General features: G+C 29.8%; 2 protein-coding genes and 1 long non-coding RNA gene across 6 annotated transcripts; 2 read left to right on the top strand and 1 right to left on the bottom strand.

The window, feature by feature from the left end:
• Window positions 1-1,184: 1,184 nt before the first annotated feature.
• Window positions 1,185-8,629, bottom strand: LOC122634763 (catenin alpha). 2 transcript variants are annotated; one of them, XM_043824054.1, is made up of 8 exons: window positions 8,453-8,629; window positions 7,606-7,943; window positions 6,803-7,535; window positions 6,593-6,619; window positions 5,403-5,636; window positions 4,708-5,310; window positions 3,959-4,636; window positions 1,185-3,871 (listed from the first exon to the last, which is right to left on the bottom strand). In XM_043824054.1, the coding sequence occupies exons 1-8, from the start codon at window positions 8,456-8,458 to the stop codon at window positions 3,707-3,709; spliced, it is 2,784 nt and encodes a 927-aa protein (XP_043679989.1). In that variant the 5' UTR covers window positions 8,459-8,629; the 3' UTR covers window positions 1,185-3,706. The 2 variants fall into 2 exon arrangements, with proteins under 2 accessions (XP_043679989.1, XP_043679994.1); XM_043824059.1 differs by lacking the exon at window positions 6,593-6,619 and having other exon boundaries at window positions 8,453-8,628.
• Window positions 8,630-9,140: 511 nt separating this feature from the next.
• LOC122629520 (kinesin-like protein KIF9) lies at window positions 9,141-12,323 on the top strand. 3 transcript variants are annotated; one of them, XM_043813036.1, is made up of 12 exons: window positions 9,141-9,496; window positions 9,578-9,726; window positions 9,791-9,884; window positions 9,971-10,150; window positions 10,283-10,468; window positions 10,563-10,777; window positions 10,914-11,267; window positions 11,349-11,433; window positions 11,515-11,644; window positions 11,734-11,840; window positions 11,915-12,037; window positions 12,118-12,323. In XM_043813036.1, exons 1-12 carry the CDS (start codon window positions 9,386-9,388, stop codon window positions 12,169-12,171), a joined length of 1,788 nt encoding a protein of 595 aa, XP_043668971.1. In that variant the 5' UTR covers window positions 9,141-9,385; the 3' UTR covers window positions 12,172-12,323. The 3 variants fall into 3 exon arrangements, 2 of the variants coding, with proteins under 2 accessions (XP_043668971.1, XP_043668981.1); XM_043813046.1 differs by having other exon boundaries at window positions 11,533-11,644; window positions 12,118-12,241; XR_006327285.1 differs by lacking the exon at window positions 11,734-11,840.
• Window positions 12,324-13,718: 1,395 nt separating this feature from the next.
• Window positions 13,719-19,159, top strand: LOC122629333. The gene is made up of 3 exons (XR_006327245.1): window positions 13,719-13,815; window positions 16,043-16,278; window positions 18,768-19,159. It is a non-coding gene; the product is annotated as an uncharacterized LOC122629333 (long non-coding RNA).
• The last annotated feature ends 1 nt before the right edge of the window (window position 19,160 follows it).

Genomic DNA, 19,160 nt, shown 5'->3' with positions numbered 1-19,160 from the left:
AAAAAAAAAATAATAAAATAAATAAAAAAAAAAAATAAAAAAGAACATGTACAGTAAATGGTACATGATGAAGTAACTAAAAAAAAAGTTTCTGAATGTAAAAAATATATATCACTGTTGTATTCATATAACACCTCTTAATCTTTTAATCTGTGTCAATTTACACTTAATATTTTTAAATATGAAAGTTTTGATAGCACGTCTATATATATATATATTGCATTCAACTTATTGTATCGCACCTTTCACACATCAAAGCTTTTACAAAAGTACAATATCTCATAATATTTATGCAAGTTATTCTTTCAATATTTTGTTATGTATCCCTTAAGAAAAATTTGGTAGTGAAGATAAGGTACACTACTTTTAACTCATTATATATATAATCATTTAGATTTGGAAAATACACATTTGCAATATTCTTTAATAGTATGGAGCAGTGCTTGTGCAAAATATTAGTTTTATTAATGAAATAGTTGTAATTTGTTACATCCTGCTACTATTGGTTGACATAAAAATTGTAATATAGAAAAGAATTTTAGCCTTTTTTTTTATTGCAGGCATTCATTACTTTTATTGTTTCATTATATATAAACATAAAGTAATGGATATATAAATAAACTCATTAATTGAATATATTCCTAATATACAAGTGAACAATATTATCTTTTGGATTTTATAACAAAGCAGAATATAACAAATTAATGTGAAAATAGTATATGAATGTAGAATACATATATATATATATATATATATATATATATATATATATATAATACTGTATGGTTTTATATCCTATAATAATTAGTAAATAATATTGCATTTATAAGTTTTCCATCTGGTTCTTGTTCAAACCTTTTTCTGTAGCATTTATGTAGCATATAAATAAAGTATGTATATATATATGTATGTATGTATATATATATATATATATATATATATATATATATATATATGTATGTATGTATGTATGTATTGATAATGTTCAATGTGGTCTCATTGTAATTCTTTCTTATTGCAGATCTGATTTACTAAATTATACATACCCTATTATTTATAATTTTTTATATCTAGTAGGGTATATATAAATACAGAAGTCCCATAAAAGATAAAAATAATATATAAATGTATATATATCATATTGGGTTAAAACTGAAATATATAAATTGAATAGACTAATAATATTAGTATCTAAAAAGCATCACCTCTCTTATATTTGGCAGCATATTGGTATTACATTTTTTTTTATGTGTAATTTTTACATATATTATTGTTGTTTACAATAGTAGAAAATTGTTGCCACTATATTTTTGGCATATTTACTGCATGCATACTTAATGCATTCAATTATTTTTTTTTTATTATCATATTTTTTTTAGGTATGTTAAATTATTTGTTAACATAAAAAATTAAGTGGTACATGCTTAAATGAATAAATTAATCAATAATAAGTTGTATATAAATCCCAAAAGGAATCAAAAGATATTACATTATCAGCTAAGAGATTAACATATATTTACAACATCAATTCAAATTGTTCATATTTTATAATTTACTTCCAATATTTATATCATTTCTGTAAGAATATTTATAAAATAATGATTAATTGGCAGATTTCCTAGAAATATATTAAAACTTTCAGTAAGTTGTGATTTTAATGAAACTATGCTGACAAATTAATTATATATATTGATATAAGTTCCAGTTTCATACAATTAACAATTGCATTGAATATCAATAAAATAATTAAAATAATAAATATATTGAAAGTAACTTCAATATTTTTTTATATACTATTGTAACATCAATATAGTTTCCTTTTATAATCCAGATTATCTTTTTCCCTTTTTTATTATAAATACATTTCTTACATAAATCAATTAAAGATTTGTATCTTTTTATTTAATTTTTATTCGTGTTTATAATATAAAAATTTTAAATAATATTCACTCATAAGTATATAATTATATTTATTTATATACACATATTTTTTGCTTGAAATACTTTGTTGACAGTCTCTTTATTTCAATTCAATACTGAATTTTTATTAATATTGTGTTGTAAACAACATAAAAATAAAATAAAGTTAATGTATTAGTTAAACAATTGTTTTTTTATATGTATTATCATGTTTATTATGGTTCAATAATTGTTTCAAGTAATTTTTATATATATTTATTATATAGAAATATATATATTTATACTTAAAACACAGCTATATTTCAAATAAAGGAATGTCAAAAGCAATAGACACATATTAAAAAATTGTAAAGAGTTCATCAAAATAATGTAATGTTGTGTCAACAAGTACATGATAGATCTAATACATAGTAGGCATATTGTTTATCTATTCAGAAACTAATATGTATATATAATAAAATTTTTATTAAAATATACCTTGTAAAATCAAGCATACTGAAGATAAAGTATGCCATTAAGGCACAAGAAATAATTCCTTGTAAGTCGTTTCTATTTCTGCAATTAAGGTGTTATTAATATAATTGATATAATAAAAATATAAATACTTTAGTGAAATACATATATCATAAACAATTTATCTAACACCTGTTAATCTAAAATTTATAAATAATGTCATTAAGGAAATAGAAGATTCAATAATCAAATAAAATACATATTTTGAAGTAGCAAATATCATATCTCAAAAGAAAAAAAATGTTGAGTTCTTTTAAGTCTTATTATTATCATTTATCATCATGTATTTACTGAATTGTTTTATTCTGTCAAAATGACAGATTAATGAACTATATTTCAGGTATAAAAATCTTGAGGAGAAATAGTCTGTATTCTTATAAATCTTGTTTATGGAAACATTACGTTTCAAATAAAATATGTATATATCATGTGTATGTATGTATGTATGTGTGTGTGTATGTATGTATACACACTTCATGCAGTTGTAAATACATCTTGAATAAATGTTAAAAATTATTTTTTACCAGATATATTTGCGAAGATATATCTTCAAAAGTTAAGAGATATCATTGATGATATCATAATGGTACGAATTCTTAAATAACTTACCATATAAATTGTTTATACAACTGCCAAAATGTAGTTGTAAATAGTACTTACTGGCTTCATTCAGCATCAGCCTATTTTGAGTAAGCATTGTCAATATAATGAATGCTTGGTATTCTATTTGACAAAGTAGATTCATTTACTGCATCTATATTATCAACTAAACATAGAATCTTTTTAAATTTGTTTTTGTGATTTTCATGCAATAGAGAAACCTAAATTATATCTATACTTGTCTTACGTATTTTAAAAATCATTTTTCAGATCTCATTAGGTTCTCTTTAATATAATTCGATTGTGTATAGTTTTCTTTTGTTACAATTTGATAACTAAAAGAAAATCTTTAGTAAATGTAATAACGCAAGATATTTTATTTTTGAGTAATCTAATTAGTTTAAATCGTATCAAATATAAAATCTTCAAAGTGTAAATAAATTTAATAAGGGTATCGTTTATTTTTATTACACACACATAAATTCATATTAATCGTCCATTTACTAAATTTGACAAGAATTATATTGTTACACATTTATTAATAATGATGAAATATATTGTTCAACCAATTAGTAATTATGAAAAATAATAAAATATCTTACGTTCATATCTCGTAAAGGTGATGCCATTCATACAGTTCTACTTTTTTTTTGAGTTACTTAAATTGGAAAATTTAAACGCTTTCAGTAGGACTTTGAAACTCTGAAAGAGCATGTATCGGATTTTGCACTTTTTTCTGCGAACCTTTACGTACTTTTGCTCTTACTTCTTCTGGTCTTTCAGGGCGAACGAGTGGCTTCTTTTCTGGTGCTTTCATTTTCCATACTACTATGGGAGACTGTTAGAAAATTTTACACGAATGTTAATATCATATATCTTACGTATTAATGAAAAAAAATTTTGGAACTTTAGAAGTAGGACTTACTGTAACGGTAGATTGTCGTGGATATTTCGTTGATGCTACATACGAAGCCTTTACAGTAAGCACAACTGCATTCATCAAATTTTTAGCAGCTTGGATAAGTGAAGTTGCGCTATCAAGTCCTGATACGATTAGTTCACCACTGATATTTTGTACATCAGCTTTAACTTTACTCGTAATATTCATTTGATGACAATAAAGAGCTATGCGATGTAAATATGCTATTAAATCCTTTTTAGTCGAACTTTCTGGGCATTGATCTGCTATTTGTCTCGTCAATTTGTCTAATTTAGTACCAGCTTCTGATATCTTTTTAGCAGCATTAATAACGTCCATGGTCGTTTTCAGAGGCCCACGACCACGAGTAAAATCTGTCATTTCCATCATAATCATACACATATGTTTTGCAAGAACTATGATGTCATTTCCAGCGTCATCCCATTTTGCAACTTCTTTATCAAACTTAAGCTTTTCACTCTTAAAATATTCTACTTGTTGTAGAATCTTTTGTTTATCTTCTTCAGGCATTTTACGCATGGCTTCACGAGCCGTGGTTATGCCACTTATTTCTGGATATTCATCAACTCCATGTTCACCAGTTTGAGCACTTGATTTGCTACGAGTTTCTAACGTATAATGTTCGTCTAATTCTACATCTTCTGGATCTAAATCTTCATCCGCCTAAAATATAAGAAATGTTAAAGAGGAATCTCTAAAATCCAAATAATGAAAGCATATTAAAGGCTTCTTACTCTATTCATTAATACAGCACGTCTGATTTCACGGACTCCATCATACACTAATCTAGATGCATCTATAAAATCATTCTCATCCACATCTTTTGCAGGATTACTACCTAAAGCATCTACTGCAACTTCTACCCTTTGTGCAAATTTTGGCATTACTTGCTCTCTTAAAACTTTCACTGCTTCTAAGACTCTCTTAGTATAAATACATGGTTCATAATTGTCCATTTCTGCTTGAACAACATTACAAACTCTAGCAGAACGTCCTCTGATTGCTCCTGCTGTTCTATCTAAAGTATCAGCATCTCCTTCTTGTAAAGCCAGTACACATTTATTTACATCTTCAAGAATATGGTTTTCAGATACTGCCAAGAAATCGTCAATGGTTGTTATATCATCAACAGCCTCTGTAAGTACTCTCACTTGATTTTCCCATGCTTGACGAAAAACTTCCATATTATCAAGCGCTACTTTTGATCGATTACGAGCAGCCAAAACACGAGCTGCATTTATAACTTGTGGACACAAATTTTCAATTTGTGCTGCTGCATATCGTACCATTTTTACACCATCTTCATTACCTGACATGCTGCATACTAAATTAGCAACCTAAAAAAAAAGTATACATATAGTAGTATAAAGTATAATTGCAAATACTACTGCTTATTATATATCATTCATTATAAAATTCTGATGATTACCTCAACTAATTTATTTGCATGTTCAGTAAATACTAATGCATATTCTTCAACTTCTTTATCTCTTCCATTTCTTGCAGCTTCAATAAGGACCAATAAAGGTACACTTGTTTCCAAGAAACTATCAGAAACATGATCTACAACAGCTTTTCGTAATTGTCTGCGTAGATCACGTGTTTTTCTGCACATATGATCTATTGCTCTTTCTAGGCCTTCTGTTTGTTCTTTAACACCCATCTGTCAGAATATTCGTGAGAATGTACTACAATATAAATTTATATATCAAATCATTTTTCTAAGAATTATATAAATACTATGTGCTATACAGCTTTTGTGAACCTTTCAATAAAACTATGTACAAGATATAATAGTATAAATAGAATAACTTGTTTTTCTATATAACTTGTACATTGAAGAATTGAAGTTATTTTTAATTAGAAATATATCTTTTATTACATATATAAGTTAAGTAACAAACTGTAATTAGTATAGTTAGCTATTAATTAATACATAAAATTGATATTATATAGTAAAAAACATCATAATTATCACTTATTTTTATAATTTCATAAAATAAATTTATGAGAATATATTTTTTTTTAGACAAATAATCTGATGATTAATGAAGTACATAAATATGTTATTTAAAAAAATTACAAATTATTTGTAAATATAAATAAATTTAGGTACAAAAATACTTTCAGTAAACCAAATTAGAATATATTCTTAGTTCCTTCCCCTGTTTGAAAATGTTAATTAATTTTTGTTTATAGTTACAAATTGTTATTTCTAAATACAAAGATAGAGAACAAACTACAGTACTTGTGAGCTACAATTCTCTATTTACCTACAATTATTAATTTAAGTTACAATTGTAAATTAAATTATATATTGTGTCACACATAATTGATAGCCTGCTATAACTATAAAGTTATTAATTTCCAATATATAAAATTGTGCAGAAAATTAAAAAAGAAAAAAAAAGAAAGAAAAGAAAAGAAAAAAAATATACATATAAGTACGCGGTTATTAAAAAATTATTTAGTGCTTGTTAGATAAACAAAATGCACAAATAATGCATGATGCTAGTACTGTATAAAAACAAGAGTATCAAAAACCAATGAAATAGTGTATATTACAGATGATATGTAACAGGAGTGCAAGATATTTGTAACGATGTTTTGTATATTTACCCGTTTCCCACCCCGTGCGAGCTGTAACTGCCACCACCAGTAGAAATAAATCAATAAAATGAATGTAACATGAATTATATAAATCAATGTAATAAAGTAGTCTAAAATTTACAATTTCCTTGACATAACACATAAGACTGTAGAAGTATCATAAAAAACATAATAATAATTTTTGCAAAATAGAATGTATAGAGAAAATAATTTACTTACGTTATTCATATATTCACTTAGCAAATCTTGAAGTGCTTGTCTAACTGCATTACATTCAGCAACAATACGTTCCCTACGTTCATCTCGAGTACATGAAGAGTCAGCCATTAATGCTGCACCACTAATGATACTTTCTAATCTTTCTTCAAGACTGGGTCTTGTGCGTACTTCGTTATATGCAAGTGGAGACATCACCATTCTTTCATCAAAATCATCTAAAGCAGCTGCTAATTCTCCTGGTCCATCATAAGGATGTTGGCTATCAGTTGGAGTCTTTCCTTGTGCCACATCATTAATTGTATTCACAGCTTCACAAACTTGTTTTAATACGTAATCACGATTGGCTTTAGCTGCAGCTAATTCTGGATGTCGCACATAAACCTTAGAAGCAGTTAGAAGCATAGTAGAATGTTTTTTAAGAACAGCTCTAGCTGCTGCTAAATCATCTCTTAATTGAGGATCTTTAAGTTCTTGCTGACGTTTAGCTGCCTGATTCATAAGTTCTGATGCATTTCTTCCAAATTGTCTAATGTTTTCTAATAATTCACCTTGTGAAGAGGCATTTTTTAGCTTTTTTAAATCATCTTCAACAACATGCAGTGACTTTAACAAAAGATGCACGTCTACCATATCTGCTAGAATTAATAAACGTGTAACAGCTGACAAAAGATTTCTAGCTGCACGAACCATATTACCACGTTTAAGAGAAGAACAAGGATCCTCTGAGAATTCTCTAAAAAATATTTATTTTATAAGAAATATGCATTTTGAACATAAAGAATAAATAAAATAATAAATCATACCTAGCAGCAATACTCATTGCATCACCTGTTTTCCTAACTTCTTCAACTGCACTTAACATTTCTGCAGTAATGTCAGGATTTTCATATGCAATTTGTTCTCCCTTTTCAATAAAATTAGCAGTTGCTTTTTCAACTGTTCCAACTAAAGCACTAGCTCTTTTAGATTTCCCTTTCTTCTTTTTACTAGGCCCCTTTGTATTTACTAATGTAGTTACTTGCAACACTAATGGTTCCAAAGTTTTTTCTACAGACATAGTACGTATTTCTAAATTTTTGGGATCCCATTTTAAAGTTATTGGTCCAAAATGGTCAGACATTGTTACGTTTGCAATGTTATCCTATAATAAAAAATGAGAGATATATTTTAAAGCATTCAAAAATTGTTTATATAAAATAATAATTTTTTATTTCTTTATCAAAAATAATAAACTGATACTAAAAATTTAATCAGACAACACTAAGATATCAATAATGTCTGATATTAAAAAATGATATAATATAAAAATAATATAAAACTTCTGATTCTAGAGAGAAACTAATTTATTCCCAATATTTTCCTTATTTATATAGTCATATATACGAAAGAAATATTTTCAGATACTTACAAAGAAATTAATAAAGGAAGTATCTAGTATTTTATTCATTTGTAGTTTTAATTATAATCCTTTTTTTAAATAATATACGAAAAAATATAACAGCGTAAAATAAAAGAATGACTGATAATATAAAGTATATTACAGATACAATGTATACTCATTAGATTACTTTCACTATAAAAAAAAGCAACTAAAGCTGTCTGTAAAATTGATAATCACTATAATGAATATATCACGGAAGACATCCTTACCTTCATGAAAAAAGCAGTTATGTACGACTCTCACAAATGTTAATCAATTAACGTTTTCACTGAACGTATTTCTTACTAATCCAACAAAATCAAATATTGGAACAGCACACAGTACTGATAGATGCATCATTCGTTTGTCATCTAATTTTCGCTTATGACGTCATTACTTCCGGCGTAGTTAAAAAGTTCCCCATAACTGAAGGAGCCGGTCTACGCCCGAAAGGAATATTCTGATTGGACAATGACTATTGCGTTATCTCATTTTCGCGCATGCGCAGCAATAATACTAATGTTATAATGTGGTTAAATTTATAATTAAATATTTTATTATATGATAACATTTAATAAAAGAAACGTAAAATATTATTCATTTATATACTACTTTAAACAATGATCATGGTGACGTAAAACGTTATACGATATATATATTGCGAAATAAAATTCGACGACAGATTTAGTTTTGTGATTCCTACTATTAAATGCATCTAATCAAACGATTAGGATATTAGATTTTCATATTTCCAACATATTAGATTTTTGTAATTTTATTTTTGAATATATTCCTTTTACCTTTGTTAAATGTTTTTATTGGTTACATAAAATCTAGGCTTGGACAAATCGGTTTTGAAAATCACAGCTTTATTATAGTACTTTGTGCGATGAAAATGGACGAGTAATATGTCAATGTTGGTACTGTTGCTGCTTGTTCTAAATGCACACAGTCAAAAAATTGAAATAACCTTACACATATATTAATACATTATAATATTTAGAAAAAATAGAAAAAATTGTGAATTTACAATATGAACAGACTTAACAAGAAATTTTTCATCCTCCGAGATTTTACATAAATACAATAGAAAAATAAAATATTTATAATATACGGTTTACTTGTAACCAATTAAAATTAAATAAATTAATTTTCATTTGAGTATGACAGATGATGAATTAGAGTCCAATGAAAAAAATATAAAGGTTTTTGTGAGAATTTTACCACTTGAAAAAATATGTGAAACATGCGCAAAAATTGATACTGAACATAAGGTAGTTGATTAGATCTTTGTAATGTTGATGTTATTATTTTTATTTACAAGTCAATCTTTCAATATGTCGAATCATACTTAGACAATATGCATAAGATGTTTACAAGATTTGTATACAAGGAGATCTGCTGTAAAGAATCATATTTATTGGTGCTTTCAAACAGATGGAATTTTTTATAATGCATCTCAAGAAGAAGTTTATTGTGCTACAACGAAAAATCTTATAGAGAAGTACTAAGTACATGCTTAAAATGCAATAATAAATTAATTAACATTTAAAGTAAAATAATTTAAGGGTTTTAGATGGTGTAAACTGTATATTATATAGTTATGGCCAAATTGGCTCTGGAAAAAGTTTTACAATTGGTGGTTTCAGAAATAACTGGGAAGTACGATTCTTCAACATTGATATGTTAAAATTGAACATTGTAGTATATATGAACAATAAATGTAGTAGTTAAATTCATTTTCTCAGCACAGAGGATTGGTTATGCGGCTTCTGTCTGATATGTTTGCAGAAAAAGCAAAACGAAGGAAAATTAATAAGATACAGTATCGCTTAAGTTTTGTTGAATTACGGGGTAAAGAAGTAAAAGATCTTTTACTTGCTAAAACAGAAAACAGAATTAAAGTAAATGATACAGATGCATTTAAGGTACCTAAATTAATAATTCATTACAATTTTTCGACATCTTGTTCTTTTTTCCAATATTAATTTTATAAATAATATCTATGTTAATAGTACAAATTTTAATTAGTTAACTCTTAGAGAAATACATTATTGTAGAATGTGACAATAATAAATATGAAGAATCAAGAGACAGCATTGAAGAAACTCTTTGAAGGAGAGACTAGAAGATCTATGATTACTGGTTCTGTGTACCCAGCTTCCCATTTGGGTACTGCAGTAATAACTTTTCATGTTTCGAGTACGAGTTTAATCACATCGTGGGCCGTTGTGGCGACAGCGAAAGTAGACCAAAGAAATTATTTTTTATATTCATGGTTTTCATAATTCTTCATGAATTTCAATAATTTTTAAGTAGATCATTTTTACATTATGATAGATACATATTGTAGAAATGGCAGGAACAGGAACGGTAGGAAAACGAAATTGCATGAAATCGCCGCTCGATGTGGGTGCAGCGAATTTAGGTCAAACTCAAGTTGAACAATTTTTCTTATATTTGAGAGGCTTTGAAATATCTACAAAGTGTATACTACGTTCTAATAATCTTTTCAAATTTTTGGGTCAAGCTCTTTCCGTTACGTCGATACTTCGGTAATATAATGATATTGTAATTTATTTACTTCAAAAAATTTTTTTCGTTTCATTAAAAACTATTCATATTTTTCAAAAATCTTATTTTTTTGCTACAGTTCGTAATGTTTTATTTGCAATTATTATTATTTTTTAGATTTATTGCGCACGTATGCATTACGAAAGAAGATTTAGATTCAACATTGTCTACTTTGCGATTTGCTTCTACAGTTTCGAAATTACGACCGGTTAAAATTACATACAACGTTAGACCACATACCGAAACAATCATATTCGAACTTAAGAAAGAGATTAAAATGTTGAAAAGAGAACTGGAATTAAATGAAATATTTTTTAATCAGGAAAGAACAATGAATATATCAAAGTTAAGATACGAACAAATGCATCGTGACGTATTGAATTTTTTAAATGGTACATTATCAGATTTAACGTTATACAGTGTTTCGCAGATGGAAATATTATTAAAAGTTATTAAAAATTTATATCACAAGTTGGTATATTTTATTTTTCTTCGTCAAAATTAAATTTTGTTATATTTTTTTAATTTAGTATTTTATTCATTAAAATACAGATTGAAACAAGCCGAGATTGATAACGTTTTGAAAAATATAGATCAAATAACTTCTTCAACGAACTTATCGGAATCTAATAATAAGGTATTTTGTTAATAGAATTTTCTCGATATTAGAATTTTCTGTTTATAATTTATACAAATAAATTATATAATTCGTTAATAGATCGTTTTACCATCCAAGAATAGCTCAATTTTGAATAAAAGTCAAAATGCTGGATCACATTTTTCACAAACAAGTAAGGATATCATTCAAAGTTTAAAAACGGAGCAAGTGGGTGTATTAAATGATACAGGTGAACATGTAGAATAAAAAACAGTACAAGTTATCTATTTTGTAATATCTGTTAAGTTGAAATCGGATTAATGATTAAAATTTTATTAGGTATCACATTAGGGAATTCTAATAACGAGGAATTTGAAAAAATTATAAAAATACATAAACGTGAAAATTCTTCAAAAGTAAATTCGCTAAATTTTAACGTAATAGATGTACGTGTTTCGATTTAATAATTATGTATATTTTTTATTACATGAGTAAAACAATCTTGCGAAATTATTTAAAGGTCCACGAACAATTTAAAGAGAATAATGAACTTTCGGTTCACTCTGTCGAAGGAGAAAAAACTATGGAAGATTTGAAAGATAAATTCTATCAATTACAAAATACGATGCTACGTATTATCGAGGTAAAAACATGGAAAACTTTTGGACACTTCTTCGTATTTTTATGGTTCGGATATTATAAATATTCTATCCTATTATTTAGACTAAACATCAACCGAAGAAGCCCATGATCGTGCGGAAAATGTGTAAAAATTGAGTAGTATTCAGTGATATTAAATAATGTAATAATATAATTTAATAGATAATAGATGATGCGTATAATGCAATGTAAGTTTATATTTATCTAGATCAAACGAAGACTTATGAGATGTTCATAAAACTTGGAATAAAAAAGGTTCTTTAAATTGATATTCTAATCTCATTCAACATAGTACTATGACGTATGAATTAATCATATTTTGAGAATATACAGTTTTAGAAATTTTCATTTTTATATATTACTATTTGTCTACCAAGTAAATTATTTTTTCTTTTTTTTTATTCTTCTTGAAAACAAAGAATGCCTCTTGCTGGAGGGCTTGCAAAAGGAAATTCACTTTAGTGTCATAATAAACTCTTTTCTATTTAAAGTTCCGACGGAGTTCCGTCAACGCGTCGAAATCTGGATCAGCACCCTACCTGTCCAATGCAGAAGGCTCAGAGTATTGATCACTCTCTAGGAGGAAGCTACGTTGGGGAGGTGAATAGTGAGTACGTATTGGAGACGAGAGAAATGCAAAGAGATTTCGGTCATTCTCTTTTTTTTTTTTTTTCCTAAATTTTCGAAGATATGGATAATCGGTCAAAATTAAGTCAAAGTAGGCAAAAACGAGAAAAAGAAATAAAAATTCATACTTTTTTATTTTTTATCGATTAAAAATTGTAGAAACACCAATATATATTTATATAGGCATTTGATATATCCTCGTTGTTTTTAAAAATAGACAGAAATGTTTTTAAAAATAAACAGAAATATGGTTTTGAAAAATTGATTTTTTCCTCTCATTTTAATGCAACGTTTGGACCATGTAATTTTACATTGCAATATTTTTGTCTACCTTTAAAAACAACAAAAGTAATTGGGATGTTCCTGTTACATGAAACTGTACATAATCTATACAAATTTGTATATAATTCTGTATATAATCAAACTAGACATGTATATCACGTTTTGATTATTAATTGCAGTTTTAATTAATGAAAAATTATATAAAATTTGTTGAAATTTTTTATTAGCCTACATAAAAAGAAGAAGGTTTTCTATTGTGATTATGGACGATTATCGACCTAAGGTGGTTGTCATGATGGTTCTGGATCAAGAGAAACGAATAGAAGTTGAAAAAAAAGGAAGAAGAGATTGAGGAGAGAAGAGATTGAGGAGAGAAGGAAGAAGAAGAGGAGGAGGAGGGAGAAGAGAGTATAAACTATGGAGGGTTGGTGAATCTGTATACCAAGCCGATAGGACCGTATCCGAGAGGAGAGTAATGGTGTTGGTATATAAGGCACGAGCAGCCAACGTCTGCTTCTGACAGCCCATTACCACTGTACAAACGCGAGTGCGGTGCTTTGGTAGGATTGCGATGGCGCTTGTGCCTCGACCCTCTCTCGCATTCGTTCTCTCTTTTTCTCTAAAGAGAAAGTGAGAGAGAAAGAGAGAGACAGACAGACAGACAGAGAGAGAGAGAGAGAGAGAGAGAGAGAGAGAGAGAGAAAGAGATAGAGAGAGACAGAGACAGAGAGAGAGAGAGAGAAAGAGATAGAGAGAGACAGAGAGAGAGAGAGAGAGAGAGAGAGAGAGAGAGAGACAAAGAGAGAAAAAGCTAGCACTCTTTTTTATTCCCTCGTAAAGGAAGATATCAAAGTAAAGTTAAAATTATTATATTATCCTTTGTTTATCAATTTGTAAATAAGGCCAAGCATTAAAGGCAACTTAAAGAGAGAGAAAGATCTTCGCTGAATAATATCAACTTAACTTTTGTAAATACTCAAGATTTTATTAAATAAGATCAAAAGATATCTTGATATTATCTTGAGTAAGTATCACTTATGAAACTTGAGAATTTTCCAATGAAATTATTTCCTTTCTTTTTACATTATAATCTTTGAAAAAGATTTATTGAGTTAATAATTTTTTTTTTTTTTTCCATTTCAAGCAAACAATCATTCGTTTATACTTAAAAGTATTTATTCTAAAATATGATATATTTTATGGAGGAATCGATTTTAAAGACGTCTATACGTTTCTATGATATAAAGTTATGGAAGTAGTACAGAGTTCATGTGAAATTACTTGACGGTGTATTCTTGATCGCCTTGCTGATAGCAAAGACTTCTCTTTCCAGAAGTTTAGTTTGGAGCCACGCCTGTCATCCCCCATGGAAGCATTTTCGTAAGCCACGCCTACAATGTGAACCTCTATCCGACTCTTCCTCTCTACGTTTCTGCTGCCGCCCACTAACCCGGAGGCTGTAACGGGAGGGGGAGAGGGAGAAAGAGAGAATGTTAAAATAAGAGAAAGAGAGAAAGAGAGAGAGAGAGAGGGGGGGAAGAGAGAGAGAGAGAGAGAGAGAGAGAGAGAGAGAGATAGCCCAAGGGCTAATAATTCATGTCACAAGCACACCCCACCATAAAGAGTCAACTACAGGCACCTCGAGCGTATTCCATATCAGCGACCACTCTGCCGCATAACGTTATTCAGTTGCAGTTACTGTTAATTACCAATCACCTTTTATAATTTATTGCTACACCTCGAACCAAGCTAGCTGTAATGACGCCAGAAACGTTGGAAAATTCGCAGTTGCTGTTATCGAACGACTGATCACCGACAATTATGTAACATCAAAAAGATTGATTCGGCTTTGTATCGTATTAACGCAAAAAATGTTCTAATTGTTTTCATTGAATCATTCGATCTTTTTTATAATGGTTTTCCTTGTTTTTCCGATCTAATAGAATTACATTCTTATTATCCAATGGAATGATTTGTGTATTAAAGTTTTTAGTAAAAATTGAAAGTAAACTGAAGCATCGCGTAAGTCTATATTCAATATTTATATCATTCAATATCTTTGATTGTAAATGTTCTCAGATGTAATAGTTCATCGAACGATGTCTATTTCTTGATATGCACAAAATTATAGGAATTGACGGAACTATATTATATAATCATCGTAATCGTGCGAAGGGATCAAACCAGTAGTACCCAAGATCGGAATAGCGATTAGTGGGTTGTTAAATTAGTTGCGAGACTCTACGACTTTCTCGGTGATTCGTAGTTGACCCCTAAAATTAGCCACAGTGACATATTGAAGAGAATGCGACGAGAAAGAGAAAGAAAGAGAGTATGTACTTTGTAAAGGCCTCCCTCCCTTCTGTCAGAGCTTCCCCTATTATTTAGATACAAAAGAGATGCCCTGGGAAAATCAAGTGACGCGTAACTAAACGCTGTATCATTAATTCCGACATGTATGTTTATATCGTTTCTCGGTTAAAGAGGGATATACATGTACGCGTATATATATATATATATATATATATATATATGCATATGTATATGTATATATGAATGTACGCAGTAAGGCCAATTTTCTTTGACAGGAGACTCTTGCCTACGCGTAACACGTTTCTCCTCCTTTTTTGGCGACACTTATACCGTCCTCGATACCTTTACTACTGCCAATCAGACTACGATTTGCCGACAAAGGATGTTCTGTCGATGGTTCGGTAAACCTGGAAATCGACACGAACGTCCAATAAATTCGATAACTCTCTTTTTCTCTATCTTTCTTTTTCTATGCGTGATGAACTGTGAACATGCTATTTTCACAAGATCAAAAGTTTTAATATGTTTTCAGAAGTAATTTCTAATGAACTAGTAGTATGGAATTATAATTACGATAGATGCAATTTAAAATCATTTTATATTTAATTATGAATGTTAGAGCTTTAAATTTGATAATGAGATAATTAGTAATATCGTCGAGTCATGATCAAGATATAATTAAAAGAATGTACAAGTATCTATAGAAAATTCTTATCACGTCATAATTAATAGAATTTTATTTATTACTATTTTTTTATCGAATTAGACAAAGAGAAGAAATACTTTTTGCACTGATAGACGGAATCTAGGATGGCTCAGCGGTGGTCCTTGCCTTGCAAACAGGCTTTCGGGTAGCAAGCCTATTTGGTACACGTGTCTTTAGACGTTGAATCGCGGTGATCCACCCATTCGTCGGCAAAGAGAGGAGAGAGATCGAGGATCGCGACAAAGAGGGACCCATGACACGCTTTGCCACGTGACCAACGATGCCGGCTAGTTCACGTAAGTGCCAGAAAGTATAAGGGTGTACAAAGCCAACTGCAGCTTTCTTTCTTTTTTCTCTTTCCATCTATCTCTTGGTTTTTCAATTGGCCGCAATTTAGTATCGCGTCGTTGCACGCGATTGCTTTCATGTCAGTAGCATTGCTTTGCATATTTTATTCGAATGTTTCTATCGTTTCTTTTGCTGAAATTTTTTTTCTAAGCAATTGATCTATTAGTGTAGAATTAACACTTTCATTGTTTATAGATTCATTAAGCAAACTCTGCTCAAAATTTGAGCTGGATGTATGCACGGCACAAGTTTGTAAATAAAAATTATTCTGATCTAAATGTAAAAATTGTGAAATGCTGATTATGATTATGATTTATTTCGCTATCTTTATCGTTACAGAGTTTCATCTCAATAACGGATAATATAAAAATATATTCTTCAAGTAAAATATTCAATGAATCCAATAATCAAGGAACTACTTTGATGAAAGCTAACGAAAGCTAACAATGAACGATGTACAGGATCATTATGCATTGCGGGTAGTACATTTACTTTTCCCAACCGCGACCTATCCGCAGATCAAAGAAACATGCTTCTCCACGTTTGAGTGTAACTTCGTCGTAAGCATATTTGAGCAATAAATAATTTAGCAAACAAATTGATCCCTCGGGACTATAAACAGATACTTAGAGGCACGCGTTAGTTCGATGGAACGAGAATGGAAATGTCTGGACCACAGGGGTATTACAAAACAGTCGAGACTTATTCGCGGTTTGAAAGACAATATTTTAGCGGTAAAGTTTAGTAGACCCCTACTGTGAGAACCGAAGTGGGGCCTGCGGCGTGAAATCTCTATTATAGGGGAGGGGAGTCTTTCGAATCCTGGTACCCTCTCTTTTCGTGCGTGTGCATACACTCCTTAGATACGCGCGTGCTTCTATACCGGTTATGTGTTAGTCTACCTACGTTTGCTAGGACTGTTGCTGACAAGGGGACCGCCTGCTTCTAGCCCCCTTCAAAATATTGTAATCGCGAATTAAATGTTTGCTCAAATCGTCACGCCGTATTATTCCTGATAAATCCGGGAATCCAATAATTCGTATCTTTTCAATTTTTCTAAAAATAAAAAAACAGTGAATAATTAATACATTGATAACACGTATATTAGTCTTTTTTAGTCTACATTTTTTAACAATTTATAATATTACTAATTTTGATTTTTTTTTAATATGCCTTTTCATCCTTCCTCCTCGTCATATCAATCTTTATCGAAACGATTGACCTCGTTTAAAAAATCAAGACTTGTGGGAGTGACAGAGTTCAGGGATGTTTCATCGAAAGATAAAAAAGGTATCGCGAATATTGAAACCCTGGATACCGAACTCTCAACGCTTCCCCTCGATCGTGACAAATTGAGATAAATAATCGTTTGTGGGGACACAATACTCGTTTGAAATTTGTCACGGCGATACTCGAAACGCCACGCTTCGAGTATTCACAGACGAATACTGGAGTGGATGCTTCAGTTACATCTGGCTATGATCCGAGAGCAACAGTATCGGCTTTCGTTATTTTTGATTTTTCGTTTCTATCGTATAGATTTTCCATTTGTCTTTCCTGATAATTGTGTTAAAGATTTATCAGTTATAAAAAGAAAAGAAAAGAAATGAAAGGAAAAAGATTAGAAAGATACAAAATTGTCTAATTAATTATTTTATCAATTTCTCGATTCGATAATAATAAATAGATCAATCGCTTGGTCACACGATAATATCGAAATATGTAAATGAAGTATATAAAAGAAGAAAACGAAATCAGAAGGGTATATAAGAACGACAGAGTTCTCATGCACTCGAAGGCTAATCCCAATTATATCGTACATTGATCGCTTATCCCGACAATACTAGTCCTTCCTTCTCTCCCACTCGATTTACTCCAGTTTCTATTACGAGAGAGAGAGAGAGACTCGTTTTTCATTTATCGAATGGACTAAACTTTCTCGAGTGCTACCCGCAATCCCACTGAATCACTATTGTCGTCGTATTAACACCTTGCATAATTGCACCAACTCGCCGACGTCGTCGTTCTCTATTGTGTCAGCTAAACATACCTCATTTGAATATTAGCCTATTCATAGCTAGGAAGACTAATTTTCGTACCCTTTAACAGGGAGAGCATCGCTGTTCTTGCTTGTATTCCCTTTCTGTCTGTTAGTTCCGATCTTGACGAATTTTCTATCTCACAGATTGTCACACCGTTAAAAATTCACATCGATTTATACAACTTTAATTTTCTATCGCACAGATATATAGATATGATATTTATCTCGGTTAATATAGAAAAAGACGAAAGCCAGAAACGATAGCAAAAGCTGTCAAATATATTGCATTAATAGAAAAGAAAAAAGATTTTAAACAATCTCGTTCATTCATTCTTGATCAAATAAAAAAATAATCCTCGATGGTATAATTTTTCGTCATATAAATCTATCCTCTAGCTTTTCTCTCGCCTCATTCTGTTCGAGGTTTATCATGGAACTGGAATCGTATATGTATGTGTGTCTGTAAGAGAAAGAGAGGGTGAAAAAAGAGGTTAAAATAAAATTTCGACGGCAGTAACAATGAACCGCAGGTACGATCGGTAGACAAACGTTCGCTATTAAGCCTTCACCAATCGGAAAAGATTGTGATAATCATTTCGGAGAAGAACGAAGCTGATTGGACGGAGTCCACGCCCAGGGGTTGGTATCGATCATCCCCCAACAGGGGGATTTCTTATATAAACCAGTCTCTCTAGGGACACCGACGATAGTCGAAATTCATCCGATGTCCGTGAAGGAATTAATTCGCGAGTGGTAGTTTAAAAGTGATCTTTTGAATGATATTTCGAA

This window comes from Vespula pensylvanica, chromosome 1 (genome assembly GCF_014466175.1).
Source record: "Vespula pensylvanica isolate Volc-1 chromosome 1, ASM1446617v1, whole genome shotgun sequence".
Lineage (NCBI taxonomy): Eukaryota > Metazoa > Arthropoda > Insecta > Hymenoptera > Vespidae > Vespula > Vespula pensylvanica.
This window is presented reverse-complemented; position numbering and strand designations above follow the sequence as displayed.